The sequence below is a fragment of the Oryctolagus cuniculus genome, chromosome 14 (genome assembly GCF_051225735.1).
Source record: "Oryctolagus cuniculus isolate XC-2025 breed Fujian yellow rabbit chromosome 14, ASM5122573v1, whole genome shotgun sequence".
NCBI lineage: Eukaryota > Metazoa > Chordata > Mammalia > Lagomorpha > Leporidae > Oryctolagus > Oryctolagus cuniculus.
In genome coordinates, this window is record NC_142880.1 from 91397545 (window position 1) to 91416587 (window position 19043).

Here is a 19043-nt window from a genome sequence, read left to right on the forward strand (position 1 = left end):
GCGTGTTACAGGTATGTCTTCCTTACAGGGTCCAGGTCTCTATTTAATATGCTGCTTTTTCTTCTAGTTCCCTGAAGGTATGTAATACAGTTAGAATAACTGCCTCAATGTTCTTGGCTACAAATCCTGTCAACTCTGTCTTTCATGCATAAGTTTCAACTGATTGATCTTTCGCCTCATAATATGTATGGGTTTTGGTCTCTTCCTATCTGGTAATTTTGGGTTGTGTGTAAGACACTATGAATATTATGTTGTGTGCTGGACACCTTTGCTGTCCTAAAAATATGGTAGAGTTCTATTTAAGGGTGTGGTCAGTTACAGTAAACCAGAGTGATGATTTTGGCTCTTACGTTTAGGCTTTGTTAGTTAGGATTAGAAAAGCATTTAGGTGGCAGAACTGTGGCATAGCGGGTAAAGCCGCTGCCTGCAGTGCTGGCATCCCATATGGGTGCCAGTTCAAGTCTTGGCAGCTCCACTCCAATCCCACTCTCTGCTATGGCCTGGGAAAGCAGTAGAAGATGGCCCAGGTTCTTGGGCCCCTGTAACCGCATGGGAGACCTGGAAGAAGCTGCTGGCTGCAGATCAGCCCAGCTCTGGCTGTTGGCAGCCATCTGGGGAATGAACCAGTGGGTGGAAGACTTCTCTCTCCTTCTCTGTCTCTGTCTCTGTCTCTGTGTCTCTCTCTCTCTCTCTCTCTCTCTCTCTCTCCCTCTGCCTCTGCCTCTGCCTCTGCCTCTGCCTCTGCCTCTGCCTCTGCCTCTCTGTAACTCTGCCTTTCAAATAAATAAGTCCTTTAAAAAGAAAAAAGGAAAGCATTTAGACTAGGGTACGTTTTCCCCACTGCAGAGGCAAAGCTTTTTTGTGTATTTTACCGTGAACTTGTGAACTGTGTGATTGTTCACTTCTCAAGACCAAGCACTTTTTTTGGGGGGGGAGGGCAGGCAGAGTTAGACAGTGAGAGAGAGAGATGGAGAGAAAGGTCTTCCTTCCGTTGGTTCACCCCCCAAAGTGGCCGCTACGGCTGACGTGCTGCGCTGATCCAAAGCCAGGAACCAGGTGCTTCCTGCTGGTCTCCTATGCAGGTGCAGGGCCCAAGCACTTGGGCCATCCTCCACTGCACTCCCGGGCCACAGCAGAGAGCTGGCCTGGAAGAGGAGTGACCAGGACAGGATCCGGCGCCCCGACCGGGACTAGAACGTGGTGTGCCGGTGCCGCAGGCGGAGGATTAGCCTAGTGAGCCGCGGCGCCGGCCGCAAGCACTCTTCCTGGCCCCGTGTGTACAGGTCCCTCGGAGCTCTTCCGGGTCTTTTCCCTCCCCTGTGTAATTTCTTCTTTCAGAGCTGCTGACTCTCAGCTCGAGCGGTGACGTCCGCGTGTCTCGGGAGTGTGCTTTCTTCAGTATAACCGTCTCCCCTGAGAGAGCCGCAGTGGCATTGGCGTCCCGGGCTCTCAAGGCCGTGTGTGTCTTCATTGCTGGGTTACCCCTTGGTTCGCCATCAGTCAGTGCTAATGGGTGCTGGTTGCCTGAGGTCCATGTCCTAGGAGCTGTGGTCTCACGTATCTTTAGTTACTTTGGTGTTTCCGTGACTCCGTCTTAGAGGGAGTCCAGTACTTCCTTTCACAGCTTACTGGTTGCCCTGCCTTGACCCTCGGAGCTCCCTGTCCATCTTTCCGGGTAGCCCTTGGCTTCTGCAATCCCAGCTTGGTTACCCTGCCTGTGCCTCTGTGTGTGTGCACTTTGCAAGCACATTTGCGTTGCTTTACTGTTTCTTTCTTCTGTCTCAGCATGCCAAGATTACTTCCTGAAAGAGAGCTGGATAAATGCACATGGAGACCACAAGTACTCCATATGGAAATAAATTCTGTTTATATACTCAGCTATTGATGAAATGACTTTGAAGTTAATTTTCAAATTTTGTGCTCAGCATAAGGTAGCAAAAGTCTGCTTGTCCCCAGCTCTCAGTTCTGCCTTCCATCTATGGAATTTAAGCCACTTTAGATTTTTCAAAGGAAAAATAAGTAGCAACACAGGAGGTCCCACTTAACGCCTAAATTTGTTCCCGAGTGTATGCAAATTCCACTTGAATAGGCTTATCTGTGACTGGATCAATATGACTTATCCTTTATAAACTAAAGACTGGTGCTGTGTCATGGTAGGTAATGTAATGTAAGTATGAACAGGTTCTTCTGACAAGCTTGTAGTGTGTCAGCGGAAGCAGAATTACAAACAGATAATTAACCGTCAGTGAAATGCGGGCCTGTGGCATGGGGGCCTGGGCGAGACGAGCGGTAATAACTCAGGCCAGGGAGAAGGCGCACACGAGATGACATAGGAGAAGCAGGTCTCTGACTGAGCCTCTACCTGGATGGCTCCTGTAAACAAATGCTTTCCTCACTGTTGCCTGAGATGCAGAATCCGCAGGGGGTGTATCTGCTGTAATTATGTAAGTCGCTTTAGGAACTGTTCTTACCTAGTATTTTCCACCAGACTATTAACAAATGTATCTGGCAATAATAGCTGAATTCTCTTTTTTTAAAAAAATATTTTTTGGTATTAAATAAACATGGTGCTGTTGAAGTTCAAATCTATATGGTGTGCCTGCAGTTCACATGGAAATTCCAAACTTGGTTAAGCCAGTTAAGTGACCACAATTGAATCACCGTATAAGAGATAGATTGGCTGCAGCACTTCTGAGCCTTTCCTGTCTTGAAAGCGTAAGCAGAGGGGCATATGGTCCAGCCTCACGAAGCAGCTGGAAGGGGGAGTCACCCCGAGTCTCCCGTGGAGCCGTGTTCTTCGAGAGACGCCAGCTAAGCCAAGGAGGCCTCAGTCCAGTGAGCTGATTGATCTGCATCCACCACGAGCTGTGACTGCCTCTGGGACAGGTGACACCTGGCCTTCCAGGACCTGCACACAGTGGCAATGCAGACAGCTCTCGGATATGTTAGCCATGCGTGGATTCCCAAAATTAAACTTCACCTCCATAGAGAAGCTGCCATTTCTAGCGGGAGGAAGCTAAGAACCGTGGGGAGTACCTGCTGTGTCTGTTCGTTAGGATCCAGGGGCTTACCTTTCACACGTAAGGTCGACCTGGCTAGTGCCAGGAGACCTCTGCAAAGCACAGGTCCATAGCTGAGTGTGTTTTGAGTCCATTTCTGCAAGCAGCTCCTGGACCCCTGCCCAGTGATGCTGGCACAGAGTGACCAGGAGGAGAGCAGTGTGTGGCATCTCCAGTGCCCCTCCCGCAGGCACAGATCCAATCAAGGATTTTCTGCATCCCGGCCACGTGGCCTCCATCCCTAGTGATAAAGAGCACACGCATGTTACATGCAGTTTCTCACACATGGATCCAGGGCAGTCGCTGGGGCTATGTTTTGTTCCCTTTAGGAGGCATCCAGAAGATGATATAAACAAAGGAAAACGAAGCCATCCATCTTTCCAGTACTTGTTGGCGTGGAGATGCTGTGGGCCAGGAGGAGTGGCTGGAGGAGATTAAATCACACAGGCAGCGATGATTGCTCCACGTATTTCTAGTTAAAAGCCTATGATGTTGCAAACACGAACAACTCTGGGTACTGGCCATTGTAAAAAAAAAATATTAAGATGGACTATGAATAAGGAAACCTGATTTGAATAACTAGAACAGCAGTGAAATAAAGATCACTTGGTTCTCCCAAGAGATTCTGATGGCTTGGACACACTGCACTTTTTGAAATTTGCTAATTTAATATTTGAGGGGCAGTCTTTTTGAGGCATAAACCCACAGGGACAGGAAAAAACAGAGCAAAAGAACCATGTCATTAGTTGGAGCAGAATCTAGAAACATAGAAAAGGGAATTCAAGACTAGTAGAAGAGAACATATAGAAAACCTTAGCAGAGCTACGATCCTGCTGTGAGCTGCAGGGTGGCCTGTGTTGAGGCTGGGGGTCTGCTCCTCTCTGGAGATTCGCATTTCAGGCTCATTTCCACCATCCCAGACTCACAAGGGTGGTTCCCTGTGCCTAAGCTCTGTGCACAGACAATGGTGGGTACTGAAGGCCTGCTTGCCTTCATGGAGTCTGCACTGGCAGGACCAGGTGCCCATGTGAGCAGACTCCAGAAAGAACCCTGAGCACCTGGTCTCTCTCAGGCTCCCCTTGTTGACGTTACTGCACACATGTTGTCACGGCTAGTTGGTGAGGCAGGTAAGTATATCCTGTGTGCCTGCGATGGGAGAGGACTCTGCCCATGCCTGGTTTTGTCTGGACGTGTTCTGTGTCCTTTTCCCATTGCTGATTTTGCTTTGTGTTTCTTCATTCCAATAAATCCCAGTGGGGAGTAGCACCACATAGGTAATCCTATGAATCCTGCATCTACTCACGGAAACAGGAAGTGGTCTTGGGACCCCCCCAACCCATGCAGGATAAGAATCATTTCATTCATACCCTAGACCCAGAGGCCTCTGGGATGAGCAGCCCCGTTTTGCTAGCGACAAAATGAAGTAGAGGGACTTCTCCAGAAACTGTCAGATGCCCCTGGCCCCCTCCCATGCCCCAGGCAACCCAATCTTTGCCCAGGGAAGCCAGGAAGTGCATTGCGTGGAAAGCAAAACAGAGGCCCCCACACCTCCGGGTACTGGACTCCACTGGAAGGGGCTCAGGGGACGGAAGAGGCAGAGTGAGAGAATGACTGTCTGCGGGATACCAGGGGCCCAACCCCTTGCTCCTTTGGCCCTGTGATCCCTGCTGGTCCAGTCTCCAGCATCCAGGAGCAGAGTCCTGGAGCATCCTCTCCTGGTCCCCGCAGAGCCCAGCAGAAGAAGTGTCAGATCTTTATGGCTTCCTCCATCTGAACAGCACAGCAAGACCCACCATTGCCAACACATTCCTCCTGGATGAGCAGAACTTGCAGTTAAACTTCTGACCCCTCCACTCCGAAAATGAGCACCACACCAAGAATGTGCCAGCATTGGAAGAAGTCATCTCACACGAGAGAGAGCCACACGAGCCAAGAGAAAGCAGCAAGTGGGGGGATAGAGAGCGCTGAAGAGCGAGCCCTGCACTAATTACCATCAGCAGACTCCCGCCGGAGAGGTGCTGCGGCCAGGACAGAGGGGTAGCTTGAATGATGAGATCATCGAGAACCAAGAGGCACAAAATGGCTGTTGAAATGTAGACTGTGACAGAGGAGGTGAAAATCCCAGTAACAGCTCTGGAAGATCATGTTGGCAAATCTTCCAGAAAGCAGAGCAAAAAAGCTGAAGACAGGGAAAATATGAGACAAAAAAGTTCAAAGATGGGTACAGAAGTTTGCATCAATAGCAGGACAACAGACGTTCCAACAAGAAAGAAGAGAAATGGAGAAGAAATCATCAACAATGCCTTCAAGCACATTTCCAAAACAAAAGGCATGGGTCTGTCTGGTAAAAGAGTTCACCAAAATGACTCAAACGTGTGATGCCATTTCAGAACCCTGAAAGGGGGAGAGAAGATCCCAAAGGCTACAGAGAGATTGTTCTGGAAGGTCGCACATAAAGGATTAGAAATCAATTGAAGTTTATACTTCTCAGTGACAAGATTGGGAAATACAATGCATGAGCCATTACACTCAGTTCTAAAGGAAAATTACCCCCAACCTAATATTTCTACGAAACCTTTCATCAAAGTTGAGGGAGCATAAAGATGTTTTAGGTTAATAGCAAAATGTCACTCATCTGCTTGTGAGCACCCTGTTGAGAATGGCACTCAGGAAGGAGGGAGCAGCCCAAACAGAGGAAGAAAGAGAAGAGCGTAGATGTGCAGGGCGATACACACAGCAGTGTTCTAACCAAGCACAGAGGACAGCCAGGCCAGGTGGTGCACAGCCGAGGACTCTCAGATGGATTTCTTCAGGGAGGTGTAATTGGCACAGTTCCTACTGTGTCTGAATACATGATGGGGGTGAATTAACGACAAGTTCATAAAAACCAAACAATAACCATCCAGGAAAGAACAAGAGAGCCAGTGAGGTACACAGGAAGGAAATGCACAGTAGTCAGAAATCGCTCACAGTCTACCACCTCCCTCTCCCCTAATGACAAGAGCGAATGTCACCAAATCCCAGCATGGCAGTACTAGGGTGAGGGGAGATGGGAAGCCTGCAGTGATGGGGCGGACACTGGGGGGCAGTAGAGAGCCGAGTCCTCTGTCCTCATGGTGCACAGTGAGTGAACAAGCCCTACTACCAGAAACTTCAAGTTGTGAGCTCCACAGAGAGAAGTATCAAAGCAGGTCAAAGTGATAGGAACAGGATGTGTCTCTATTGTATAATAAGCTTATATTATAAATAACGTATAATAAAGCTTAGAGGGGCAGCGCTGTGGTGCAGCGGATTAAAGCCCTGGCTTGAAGTGCTGGATCCCATATGGGCACCAATTCTAGTCCCAGCTACTCCTCTTCCAATCCAGCTCTCTGCTATGGCCTGGGAAAGCAGTAGAAGATGGCCCAAGTCCTTGGGCCCCTGCACTGATAGGGAAGACCCGGAGGAGGCTCCTGGCTTCAGATTGGTGCAGCTCTGGCTGTTGCAGCCATCTAGGGAGTGAACCAGCAGATGGAAGACCTCTCTCTGCATCTACTGCTCTCTATAACTCTGTATTTAAAATAAATAAAAATAAATCTTTAAAAAAATAAAGCTTAGAGAGTGACGTAGTTCTTACTTTATTGCTATGCGTAACATTGATGAAGGACATTAAGGGATCAGCTCTGTGGTGTAGAGGGTTAAGGCATCGCTTGCAGGGCCGGCATCCCATACGGGTGTTGGTTTGAGTCCTGGATGCTCAACACCCAATCACACTCTGCTGTGGCCTGGGAAAGCAGCAGAGGATGGCCCAAGTGCTCGGGCCCTGCACCCACGTGGGAGACCTGGAAGAAGCTCCTGGCATTGGCCTATCCCAGCCCTGGCTGTTACAGCTATCTAGGGAGTGAACCTGTAGATGGAAAATCTTTCTCCCTCTCTCTCCCTCCATCCCTCCCTCCTTCCCTCCCTCCGCCTCTCTCTCGAAGTCTGCCTTTCAAATAAACATTTTTTTAGAAGGCACTAAAATGTTGGCCATGACTCGGTGTGTTAAGCGTTGTGGGTTTCCTTTCTAATGGAACAGCCATTGCTACGCGGTGAAAGATGCACACCCTTGCATTGCTTCTATTAGGCTTTTTCTCTGAAGTCCGAGCCTTTAGACTTCTTGTCAAATATGTCAGGGAGAGCTGCAGGCAGATTTCCATCATCCTACCCCTGGGCGCCACCCTCAGTGGCCACACACACGTGCCCCACGTTCCCGTCTACTCTGCGTGCACCTGCTCGGGGCCCTCCCATCTGTGGTTTCAAGGGACGGATCTGGGTGAGGGAAGGAAGGAGAAACAGACCGGGGAAGTGATGGGAGAACCTGCTGCAGGCTCACAGTACCGTGCATTGTGTCTTCACAAGGGGTCTCAGCCAGTTGAAGGCTCTGAGTCTGATCCCGAGGCTTATCATATCCATTCATCTTAAGCTGGATTTTATGTAGCCTGAAAAGCAAATCTGCTTCCGTCATTTCAATTTTAATCTTTTAAAGGCAACAGCTGGTGTGAGCATCAGAATGAATCAGCATTGCTGTGACATCTCGAATGAGAGCGAGACGATTGTCATGGAATCACTGTTGTTTTCGCCTGCATTTAATGTTTGCTGTCTTGTTCTCATTGCTTACACACAAGAATCCTTGTGGATCCCTGTTGGGTAGGAGTGGCACACACAGCATTCTGTTCAGTGTCTCACTTAACGTTAATGCATGTTTCATTCTGTGGAGTAGCTGTTGAATGTCTCAGGATCTGAAGTTGTCGGGATCCCCCCGTGAGGTCGCCCAGTGTATGCCTTAGGGTAAAGCACGCTGTGTGTTTCCTCTCCCAGGAGTACCAGCCTTGTAACACCAACGCATGCCCCGAGCTGAAGAAGACCACCCCCTGGACCCCCTGGACCCCTGTCAACATCTCTGATAATGGCGGCCACTACGAGCAGCGCTTCCGGTACACGTGCAAAGCCCGCCTGCCCGACCCCAACTTGCTGGAAGTGGGGAGACAGAGGATTGAAATGCGATACTGCTCCAGTGATGGGACCAGCGGCTGCTCCACAGACGGTGAGTGGTGGCCCTGGAGGCTGAGCCACGTTTCCGAGAGCCCTTGATCTCGCATCTGAGGCTGGAGAAGAGCACGGGGATCTGTCCTGAGGGTGTATGGGCCAGGCATCTTGCTAACAGTGATCCCTGGAGAGCAAGACCGACTTCGCAGCAGACTGAAGGGAAAGGCCCTTCCTGCAGGATTGAGTCGGATGCAGCATCTCCCTTTATCCATGGGGAACACTGTCCTAGAGTGCCAACAGGTGCCTAAAACTACAGGAATCACTGAACTCCATATGTAATCTATATTGCATACATGATAAGGGTAATTGATAGATTTTGCACAGGAAAAGACTGATAATAACTATTTTTTTTCAGATTTATTTTTTATTTGAAAGAGAATCGATCTACCATCTGCTCCATCTGCTGGTTGACCCCACAAATGCACAACAGCCTTGGCTGGGCCAGGCCTAAGCTAGGAGCTGGGAATTCCATCTGGGTTTCCCATGTAGGTGATAGGGGCCCTTATTCTTGGACCATCTTCCACTGCTTTCCTACACACTTTAGCAGGTAGCTGGATTGGAAGGGGCGCAGCCAGGACTTGAACCAGTACACACTGGGGATGCCAGCTTAGCCTACTGCTCCACAACACCAGGCCTAACGACTTACAGTTTCATAGCAGGCTGTGTCCCCTCTTGTTTCCTAAGTGACGTCAAAGGAGAGAAGAGAGAACAAACGATGCTCTTTCTCCATCATTAACTTTAGTCTCTTTGAATCTATAACTTGTACTCTTTCCAGCCTCGTCTCTATATAAAATGTTTTAAAAGTTAATAATATAAACTAGGAAAGCTTGGATGCACATTTGTAGGAGATGTCTTCTGTTCCCTCCAAAAGCAAATCGTGGACATGACTTTAAAAGAACTTCATCCTTCCTACGTCTTGAGGCCTAATGATCCCCCTCACATTGGGTGATTGATGTCTTAAAAACACAAAGAAGACTTGCTCGCCTCCGACCACCCGAAACGTGGCTTCATCACACATAGCTGCTCTTTACTGACGACCGCAAAATATGGCTTCACACAGAACACACCTACTTCCTGTTCTCTCTAGAGGAGCTGACGGAGTTTCCAAGTGAACAGCCCTGTAGCCCTAACTACACACACCGCTGGGGCTGTTTTCCTACAGCCATGCCTCCCCAGAACTTCCAGCCCTACCTGAGAGTTGTCTGGTAAAGCTCATGTCACCTCACTGCCTGTGAGCCAACTCCTGATTTTGCCAACACTGAAGAAGGTAGGCATGGGCTGGCGCTGTGGTATAGCCGGTAAAGCCGCCGCCTGCAGTGCCAGCATCCCATATGGATGCTGGTTTATGTCCCAGCTGCTCCACTTTCTATCCAGCTCTCTGCTTTGGCCTGGGAAAGCAGTAGAAGATGGCCCAAGTTCTTCAGTCCCTGCACCCATGTTGGGGACCTGGAAGAAGCTCTGGCTCCCGGCTTCGGATCAGTGCAGCTCTGGCCATTGCAGCCAATTGGAAGTGAACCAGCAGATGCAAGACCTATTTGTCTCCTTCTCCCCCTCTCCCTCTCCCTCTCCGCCTTTCTGCCTCTCCTCCTTTCTCTGTATAACTCTTCCAAATAAATAAATAAATCTGTTAAAAATTTTTTAATTAAAAAAATAAAAGAAGGTAGGCATTTCCTTCTAAGCAAACCCAGAGTCTGACTACGGTTGGTGTGACAGCTGGGCAGGTCCAAGGGTCCAGGCAGAAGTTGGAAGCCTGTTGGCTGTGGTTGCTACCAGGACACATCTCCCCACCCCACCCCAGCACCCAGGCCGCAGTCCTCATCCTTTGGATTCCTGGGAAAATGCATTTTGCTGGCGTATGTTCTCTGAAAATCACGGGAGTGTTTGGCATTGGGCAAGGCCATTCAGGGGTGTGTTCTGTCCTGGGGCAGGCAGGGCCTTCCGTGCCCTGTGACCCAGGAGCAGATAACTGGGCGTCTTGCATCAGTGCCGGCTCAGTCTTGAAAGGGAAACAGGTGCACGAACGAGTGTAGAACATGTCTGAATCCTGTTCCCGTTTTTCCCAGGGTGCGTCCTTCCTGGTGAACACCACTGTATTCCCATGAGGAACTTGTAGAATTCCCACAGGAAAGAGGCAGGTGTTATGTCCTGTGTGAAGGAGGTTTCTGCACGGTGTGCCTTTGGCCTGGTGGTTGAGAATCCGGTTGGGAGGTTAGGGCACCTGGACTCCACACTGGCATGCCTGAGTGCAAGCCTGGCTCTGGCTCCTGATGCCAGCTTCCTGCTGTGCAGACCCTGGGAGGCAGCAGGAGATGGTGCAGGTGGTTGGATCTCTGCTGCCCGTGTGGGAGACCTGGATTGGCTTCTCTGCCCTCGGCTTCGGCCCTGATCCACTTCAGGTGTTGGGAGTGTGCGCGGGGGGTGGTGACTTCCTCGGTCTCATCCGCTCTTCTCCCCTCCCCTTGTCTGCCTCTCGGAATAAATAAATAAAAACTTTTACAAAGAAATTTCTCCCAAAATAAGCTACAAATACAAGATTTACTGAAGAGGGTAGGGACTTTATGACATTCACAAATGGAATTCATCTGTATGCTCTTATTTAATAGCAACTCCGGGAAAGAAGCTTGAATTGTAAGAGACTGTCACTCAGCGGCAGTGTGTTTTGGCTTCTCAAGTGTGGAAAGCGCTCACCTGAACTTGAGAGGATAATTCTAGAAATCAAGCACAACGCGGCTGACGCCGTGAGCGTGAGCAGGGCCTGCAGTCAGACTAAGAACCAACAGAATCACACGTGGGCTGTTGCCTTGCAGGGCTCTCTGGCGATTTCCTGCGTGCTGGGAGGTACTCCGCCCACACTGTCAACGGTGCGTGGTCAGCCTGGACGTCGTGGTCACAGTGCAGCCGGGACTGCAGCAGGGGCATTCGGAACCGGAAGCGTGTGTGCAACAACCCTGAGCCCAAGTATGGGGGGATGCCTTGCCTAGGCCCATCCCTGGAATACCAGGAGTGCAACATTTTGCCCTGTCCAGGTAAGAGGATTGTATAATCTGCCACACAAGGTCTTCTGATTTACTGGCTTCCCTTGGCTCCCTGGCTCTGTGTGTGGGGTCTGAGTTCTTAAGAAACATCCTGGGTTGTGTCTTCCCCTGCTGGCTTAACCCAGTGTGGTCTAGGAACAGAAGAAAGAATGGAGGGAGTGTGAGCTGGAAACGCACCCTCTGCAGCTGACTGAAAGCCTCATCCCAAGTCTCTCCAATCAGCATTGAAACTGCCGGTTCAGACAGGCAGGCAGCCCCGGTCTTCTGTGTGCAGAGGTCTGATAGCTGGGCTACACTGTGCCTTCCATGGGTGCTGGGCATGTTTGCCTTGGAAACCCCTTCCTCTGTAATGCTCGATGTAGAGACAGACACAATCTATCCTGGATTGCATTGCATGCATTGCATTGCATTGCATTGCGTTGGATTCGATTTGATTCCGTTCCATTCTATTCTATTCTATTCCATTCTGAGTTTAAAAGAAATGGAAGCATTCCCACGAGCCTGTGTAAGGACTGTAGGCACTACGCCCTGAGCCTCCAGAAGGTGTCAGCCCCCATGACCTGGTGTGGAGCGATGTGCGGATCCCTGAAATTAGCATCCACTACCTTCCGGGGGCTGCTGCTTCCCGGGAGTCCAGTGGACGCAGCCCTCCTCACCCGGCTCCATCCATACCACATCCTCCAGCGTCACCTGTGTAGTGAGACTCTCACAGGAGCCCACCAAGCTGTTTCCCTAGTCCTACTGTGTGTCCTGTCCCTAGGGTCCAGCTCATGAATTAAGTCCTCCAAAGATATGTCCTCATCTCCACTGGAGGCCTGGAAAAGGTCTGGCTCTGCCTCCTCACACCCTGCTTTCCATCCCCCCAACTTCCCAGACAAGCAGAGGGTTATTAAGATGAGCTAAGGGAGCCCCTACCCAGGACTTCAGTCTGCGTAGAGGTTCCAGGAGAGCCGGGCTCCTGAGGTGGTGTCACTGCAGGGCTTAGCATGGAAATCCCTATTCGAGTTGTTTCCTGAGTGGTGAATAAAGCAGTTACTTGATCTTCCTTCCTTCATTGCATTTTTAGCAAACTTTTTAAAATTTTTCATTTTTTTAAATATTTATATTATTTTGTTTTTTTATTTTTATTGACAAACAGTAATTGTACATAGTTATGGTCAAGTAATTTTTTGATACATGCATACATTTTAGTGATTTTAGGATAATTAGCATCCAACGCTTCATACATTCAAGGTTCCTTTGTAGTGTGTACATTCAGAAGTCTTTCGTCTAGCCATTTAGACAAGTACAGTATGTTATTGGTAACTGTTATTACCCCACTGTGCAACAGAACACCAACAGGGTTGTTTTTACAATAAGGGAAGAAAGTACTTCTTTTAATTCAAAAAATAAACCTTTCTTAGATTTGACTTATCTATATATTTTTTGAGGGAGTTAACTTTGGAGAAGAACCCCAGGATGGTGCATCTTCTGCGAGCACTTAGACATTACTGTAGCTTATGATGCACAGACGATGTCCTCCACCTGATCGCAAAGATCTACCTTGCTTTAATTCATTAAGTTTTACTGTTAACTCTCCTAATCCTACGCTATGCGGACAGAGGTCCTGCATGGGGAGTAAGTGCACAGTGATTTCTGCCGTTAATTAAACAATTAACACTCCTGTGTATGACGTCAGTGATCGCCCAAGGCTCTTGACTTGAGCTGCCTAGGCTATGGAAGCCTTTTAAATCTACTGTCTCCTTCGTATTTAGACAGGGCCATGGGCAAAGTGGGAGTTCTGTCCTCCCTTCAGAGAGAAGTACCTCCTTCTTTGATGACCACTTATTTCCACTGGGGTCTCACCCACTGAAGTCCTTCATGGGGGACACTTTTTGCCACAGTGTTTTGGCTTTCCATGCATGCAGACATCTTTTGATATCTCACTGCACACTGTTTCCAGGGTGAATAAAGCTGCATTGCCAGGGTCCAGATCAGCAAGTAGCATGAAATCCCTCAGAGGCATCCAGTGTGGCCACTCACTCACTACTGAGTCGTCGACAGTAAAGCACAGTGGTCATAGTGGCCAAGGACCCATCGGGCCAGCCCTCTGCACTCATGGCAGCCACACCAAACTGCCTGTCCCTGGGTTGTGTCTTGAGTGACAGACAAGAGTTGGTCAAGTAGACAAGCAGGGACAGGAAATGGGAGACACTGCACCCATTGGGCACAGTATTGTAAAACATGGGATCTTAGCATCTTTTCCAGCAGACACAACCATCTTTCTAATTTCCTTGGCCAAGAAACTGGCTTGCAGGAGGTGCTCAACAAGCATTTTGTCAGGTGGGTGGATGGCCTGACAGATGTGTGGATGGATGGCTAAGCACGTACGTAAGAGTGAAAATACACAGTTCCCTGCTCTGTGACTGATGCTCCGCACAGTGTCCCCATTCTTACAGCCACCCTCCTCCTGTATCCCTGCCTGAATTCCTCCACCCTCCTCTGCCCACCCAGCCTTCCCAGTCAAGCTGCGGCCGAGGCTGGGAAAGGTCACGGAGCTGTTCTTTCCCACAGCCCCAGTGGGAGGATTCTTCCCCTGGAGGGTGGGAGGGAGTCTGTGGGCGACATTGCTAGATTAAACTGAAGCCATGGGAATTCAGGGTCCCTCGCCCCCTCATCCGCCCTGGCTCCAGACTCCGTTCCTCGTGGCCATTGTGAGAAAGTGCAGATTCCCCAGATGTGAGGATGCTTCCCCGGTCCCTGAGTGTGGAGGTCACCCACTGTCCCTCTCGGAGGCATCCCAGTCATGAGCTTGTTGATTGCTTTTATGTTGGCTGATCTGGTGAGCAGGGCAGGACTGTGTATGCATAACCTCAGCGTCTTGAAATAGCAATATTCTCATTCTTGATGAAAGCCGAGATTCCATAGAGTGTTGGAGAATTATTCAGAGTGGCCAATGGCACTTTCCACCAGGGAGTGGGCGTGTTCAGGGCTACAAATACCAGCCCTCCCCCCCCTCCTGGAAGATTCCTGCACAGATAAGAGTGCAGCTCGGCACGCGGGGGTGGGAAGCCCACCCGTGCCTGGATGCCAGACAGAACAGCCATCAGGAGGGCTGTTTTCACCTCTTTTAGGACTGTGGATTTGCACTTTTTAACCCTGTTGGGTTCACAGTAGACAATTACAAATGGGCACTGTGGGCTTTTTATATTTCATTACAGTTATGTATAATGTAAAATCTAAACAAAATACACAAATGTGAAATTCCCTTCAGTTAATCCCTGAAACAACTGGATCCCTCATTCTGAACTGCTTTGTAAACTGCAGTGAGGAGTCAAAGTCAAGTCCATGCTGAAGTAAGCGTTTCTGCTTCTCCTTCATATTTATCTAACTGGTACCTCACCTTCCTAATGTCCCTCCAGCATTGGAAACACCCGTTGTTTTCTCTCCTCCGCGTTGCATGTGTGATTAAGCACTGGAGACTCTAGACCTTGACCGAAGCAGCAGAGAAAGCAGATGGCTTTGTTGTTAAGGAACATCCAAATAAAATAAAATGCAGGCAGTCTTAGGCTTTACTTAGGCCGCATCAAACCTAACACAGAAAACAATTTTTTTTTATCAGTTCTTACCTAAGAGGCTCCATTTCTTGATTCTGCAAACAGTAATGAAGAATTAGGAACCTTGAGAATCTCATGGAGGGGCAGCGTCTGAATCAAAAAGAGGGGGTTATGGCAGGGCTGTGTTCACACGGGTCTGCTGGACACCATGCCCTCTGTCTCAGTGCCCGAGACTGGGTCAGGGATACAGAACAGAAAATGATTTTGCTGTGTCTCCTGGGGCTTAGGGAGTCTGTGAGCATCCGGCAAGAGCCCGTGTGCTGCATCATCATGTGGCAGAAGGTGGAGGGGCCGGGGGGGCCCAGTTCCCTCTTGTCACAAATCTATTGCCCAGACTACCCCACTCCCGATGACAGTAATGCTGTCCTGAGCACTCCTGCCCCGTCCACCTCTCAGAGCGCTCCTCGCAGCACTGTTGCATCGAGCCCGAGGAGGACACATTCAGACAGAGCAGGCGGCTGTCAGTGCTAAAACACCGTGGGCCTTTCTGTCTGTGGGATCCCGGTGTCCACACTTGGAGGGAGGATTTGATGCAGGAAAATGCTGCTCAGAGGTCCTTGGAAAAGCAGAGAGTGCAGCGTCCTCAGTGCCTGTGGAATCGACACCACCTGTGCCCCTGTCCTGGGGGAGGACCAGTGTGGCCCCTTCCATCTCTGACCGTGCACAGCATGCCTGACACACAGAGTTAGTCCCTTAGATCTCCGGTCATTTTCTTGGTTGGACTTTAATGGACAGAGTATTTAGCTAGAATTCCTAGGACAAGAATTTTTTTTTTTTTGCCTCTTTTAGTGACTTAATCTGCGCATTTCATTTGCTCAGAAGTGACTACCGACAATTGCTGTGGTCCATGAGAGACGTGGGGCTGAGCCTCAGTGTGTCTGCATGGTCTTGCCATGAACCGCTCTTGCTTAGGCTTAGTTAGATGGGGTTCAGGCTGAGAAGAGGTCCCTGTGTGATTTTTAGCAGCATGGCAGGAGTAATGTGAAGCCCTGAGCTGTGGGATGCATTCAGACTGCCAGCGTCCTATTCCCCACTCTGCCCCCAACCTCTCTGGGCTATGGGTCCTTCCTCTCTAGAACATTCCCCCAGGGTGGCTGGGGGGACAAGGCAGAATATAGATGAATCTGATAATTATTATTCTTATAGTAACTGATGCCATTTTATTTGTCCAGCGTAGTTCACATGGCAGAGAAGAGCAAACTTAGACACTGGCCTGACTTCATCCCCTGGTGGCTTTGCCTCTCTCAGGAGTTCAGTTTTTGTTCCCAGGAGCCTGCAACGTCTGCTCCCTCACAAATACTTGGGTCTTCCGGATGTTATCAGTTTTATGATTCCTAGCATCCTTTACTTCTCCGGAACAAGCTACCATTCCCCTCATCTCCCCTCCCTTCTATCAGACTATTAGGACGGGAATGGGGATGGATTAGAACTTGTCTGGGGTCATGGGACAGTTACGGACGGACCCATGCACCTGCCTGGCACAGCAGTGATGTGGTTCAAATTCTCCTTGGCATTCTCTTTGTACTGGAAGCTTCTGTTTCCCCATTCTTAGAGCACAGGTAGGAAGGTTTCTGCAGTGGGATTGTGTGACAGATGGTCCCCCCAAGTCTCCACATTTCAGACAAGAGCTGTATTCTTCCTGGTACAGGACACGCGATCCTGTGCCAGGGGACTTTATCGTGGGTGCTTGGGGGGCTTACTAAGCTCAATGAGGTGTGAGTCGGCGTGTTGGCTGAGACGTGGAGAGGAAGGCACGCTGTCTGAAGAGCCGTGCAGTGGGTTATGGACGTCGTCAGAGCCTCATGGATGCAGAAGAGCAGAATGAGTGCAGAGAAGCATCTGTAGTTTTCCAGTTTGGTTTTGTTCATTTGTTTCTGCTGTGGAAAGAACACTTAATAGGAATTAATTCTCTTCACAGGTGTTTAAGTGCACAATGCACGATTGTTAACTATAGGCACAGTGCTGTTGGTGCATACCTTTAACTCTTAATCATGTTGGATCAGCCGGCGCCGCGGCTCACTAGGCTAATCCTCTGCCTAGCGGCGCCGGCACACCGGGTTCTAGTCCCGGTCGGGGCGCCAGATTCTGTCCCGGTTGCCCCTCTTCCAGGCCAGCCCTCTGCTGTGGCCAGGGAGTGCAGTGGAGGATGGCCCAGGTGCTTGGGCCCTGCACCCCATGGGAGACCAGGAGAAGCACCTGGCTCCTGGCTCCTGCCATCGGATCAGCGTGGTGCGCGGGCCGCAGCGCGCCGGCCGCGGCGGCCATTGGAGGGTGAACCAACGGCAAAGGAAGACCTTTCTCTCTGTCTCTCTCTCTCACTGTCCACTCTGCCTGTCAAAAAAAAAAAAAAAATCATGTTGGGTAACGGGACCTTGACACCAGCTGAACACCCAGCCCCATCTCCTCCTCCCCTGCGCCTGGCAGCCACCATCCTACTGTGTTTCTGTGAATCTGTTGACTTGAGATAGTTCAGGCAAGTGGAATGATGCAGCATCTGTCTCTCTGGGACTGCTGATTTCATTTAGCAGAGACTCTCCCCCAGGTTTATCTCTGCTGTTCCGAGTGTCAGGATCTCCTTCTCCAAGGCTGAATAATGTTCCACTTTGTTTTTTCTTTGACCTGTCATCTCTCGGTGGATACTTGGGTTGTTTCTGTGTATTGGCTATGGTCGATGTTGCTGCAGTGAACTTGGGGACGCCACAGAGTCTCTGCAGATCCTGAGTTCAGTCCTTCTGGATGCAGATCCAGCTGTGGGCTGGCTGGGTTACACACTGAGTCACAGGCAACTCCCTGCCTCAGAACAGCAGGTGTCACAGAGCTTGCTGTCGGAATGTGCACCAGGCCTGCTGAATCAGGCTTCAACACCCTCTGGAGGACATGTTAGCCCCCCCAAGCCCAGCAGTGTGTGTACAAAGACACCCAAAAAAGGCCCAGGTTTCAACTCAGATTACAGACAGAAAGCAAGTGCTTCCCCCACTGAGAATTTTAAAGTTCTAGGCCAACACACGCCTGTCTTTTTATTGTGGGTACTTCAACCACTGTCAGATACCTGACTGATCCCTGTAACTTTCTGACATACTTTGTAGCTACTGGGGAAAATGTTCTTAAATTCTGCAAGTTTATATAAAATCACAACTTTTTAAATAAAATCACAAAATTTCCAGTTAAAGCTCATTTCTCCATTGGGTTCAAATAGTTGCATTTTGCTTTCCCTATTTGGAAATTCAGATATCATCATAAAGGTGATGGTTTTACTCATACTTCTCAAAAATGGCTTATTTTTACCTGTGCCGCTCTCTAAAGAGAAATAGTACTCCACAAAGATACACCGTGGCGGATGTTTGCAAGGCGATCTAACTTATTCGAACCAAAGCAACCTTGTGTCCTGAACAATTCCGGCATTCCCTGTCATGATTGCTTTTCTTTCTTTATTTGGGACATAGAGAAAATTAAATATGCCACTGCCTACATTTAGTATTAGTTTCTCATCAGCTGAATTTAGCCATGGCTGTGATTGGCTTTGTCCCCTGGTTAGGATGGAGTGCCGCCTTTGACAGCACTTGCTAGTGTTGCTCTAGACCTCAGCAGTAGGAGAGCAGGGCTGGCCAGCAGCAGCAAAGCTCAGACTGGCATCAGTGAAACAGCAAATCTGCCCGGACAGTGTCACAGACCCCCACCAACGTGAGAGCGAAGTTTGAGCAGTGTCGGCTAACACAGTCCAGAGCACTGAGGTGCCCCACATCCAAGCGAGCAAGCCGACTCCATCCCTCAGGAGTCTGGGCCACCAACATCAGGAGCCCAGCACTGAAGAGAGGCAGACAATGTGGGTAGACCGAGAGTGCCCTGGGCCAGGGGTCCTCATGGAAACACCTAGTCCAGGAATCTGCACCCTTAATGTCAACCCAGGGTGTGGCTGATGTCATCAGATCCCTCTCTTTAGTTGAAACACCACCCAGGCTTTGATTTGGTACTTTGTTTGTGCCTGAATTCATCAACATTCTTTGCATCATTACCTGTTTCCTAGAATTTAGGAGCTTTCCTGAGTCCCGAGGAGGAGACGGTAGTCCGGGGGTAAGGAGGGCTGCGGCTTGACTGGTCCTGGGTGTACGACTTGCCTGGCCAACTAGACTGTGCAGGAGTAAAGTGAGAGCTAGGTCAGGGCTTCACCCTGTTAACCACACGACGCGGGGACTGGGAGTTTGTATCAAATGTGGACATCAGACTCCTCGTTATCCTTGTGCATGAGTACTTTGTGTTTAGAAGCCTTTTCTGAAAGACTGAATAGA

At 49.6% G+C, this 19043-nt stretch overlaps 1 protein-coding gene across 14 annotated transcripts in view; it reads left to right on the forward strand.

The window, feature by feature from the left end:
- SEMA5A (semaphorin 5A) overlaps window positions 1–19043 on the forward strand; it is a 479052-nt gene that overhangs the window by 440243 nt on the left and 19766 nt on the right. For all 14 annotated transcript variants that reach the window (XM_070056841.2, XM_070056840.2, XM_070056845.2 and 11 more), the window contains 2 exons: window positions 7899–8124; window positions 10934–11152. In XM_070056841.2, coding sequence (XP_069912942.1) covers window positions 7899–8124; window positions 10934–11152 — 445 coding nt within the window. The remainder of the gene's footprint in view (window positions 1–7898; window positions 8125–10933; window positions 11153–19043) is intronic.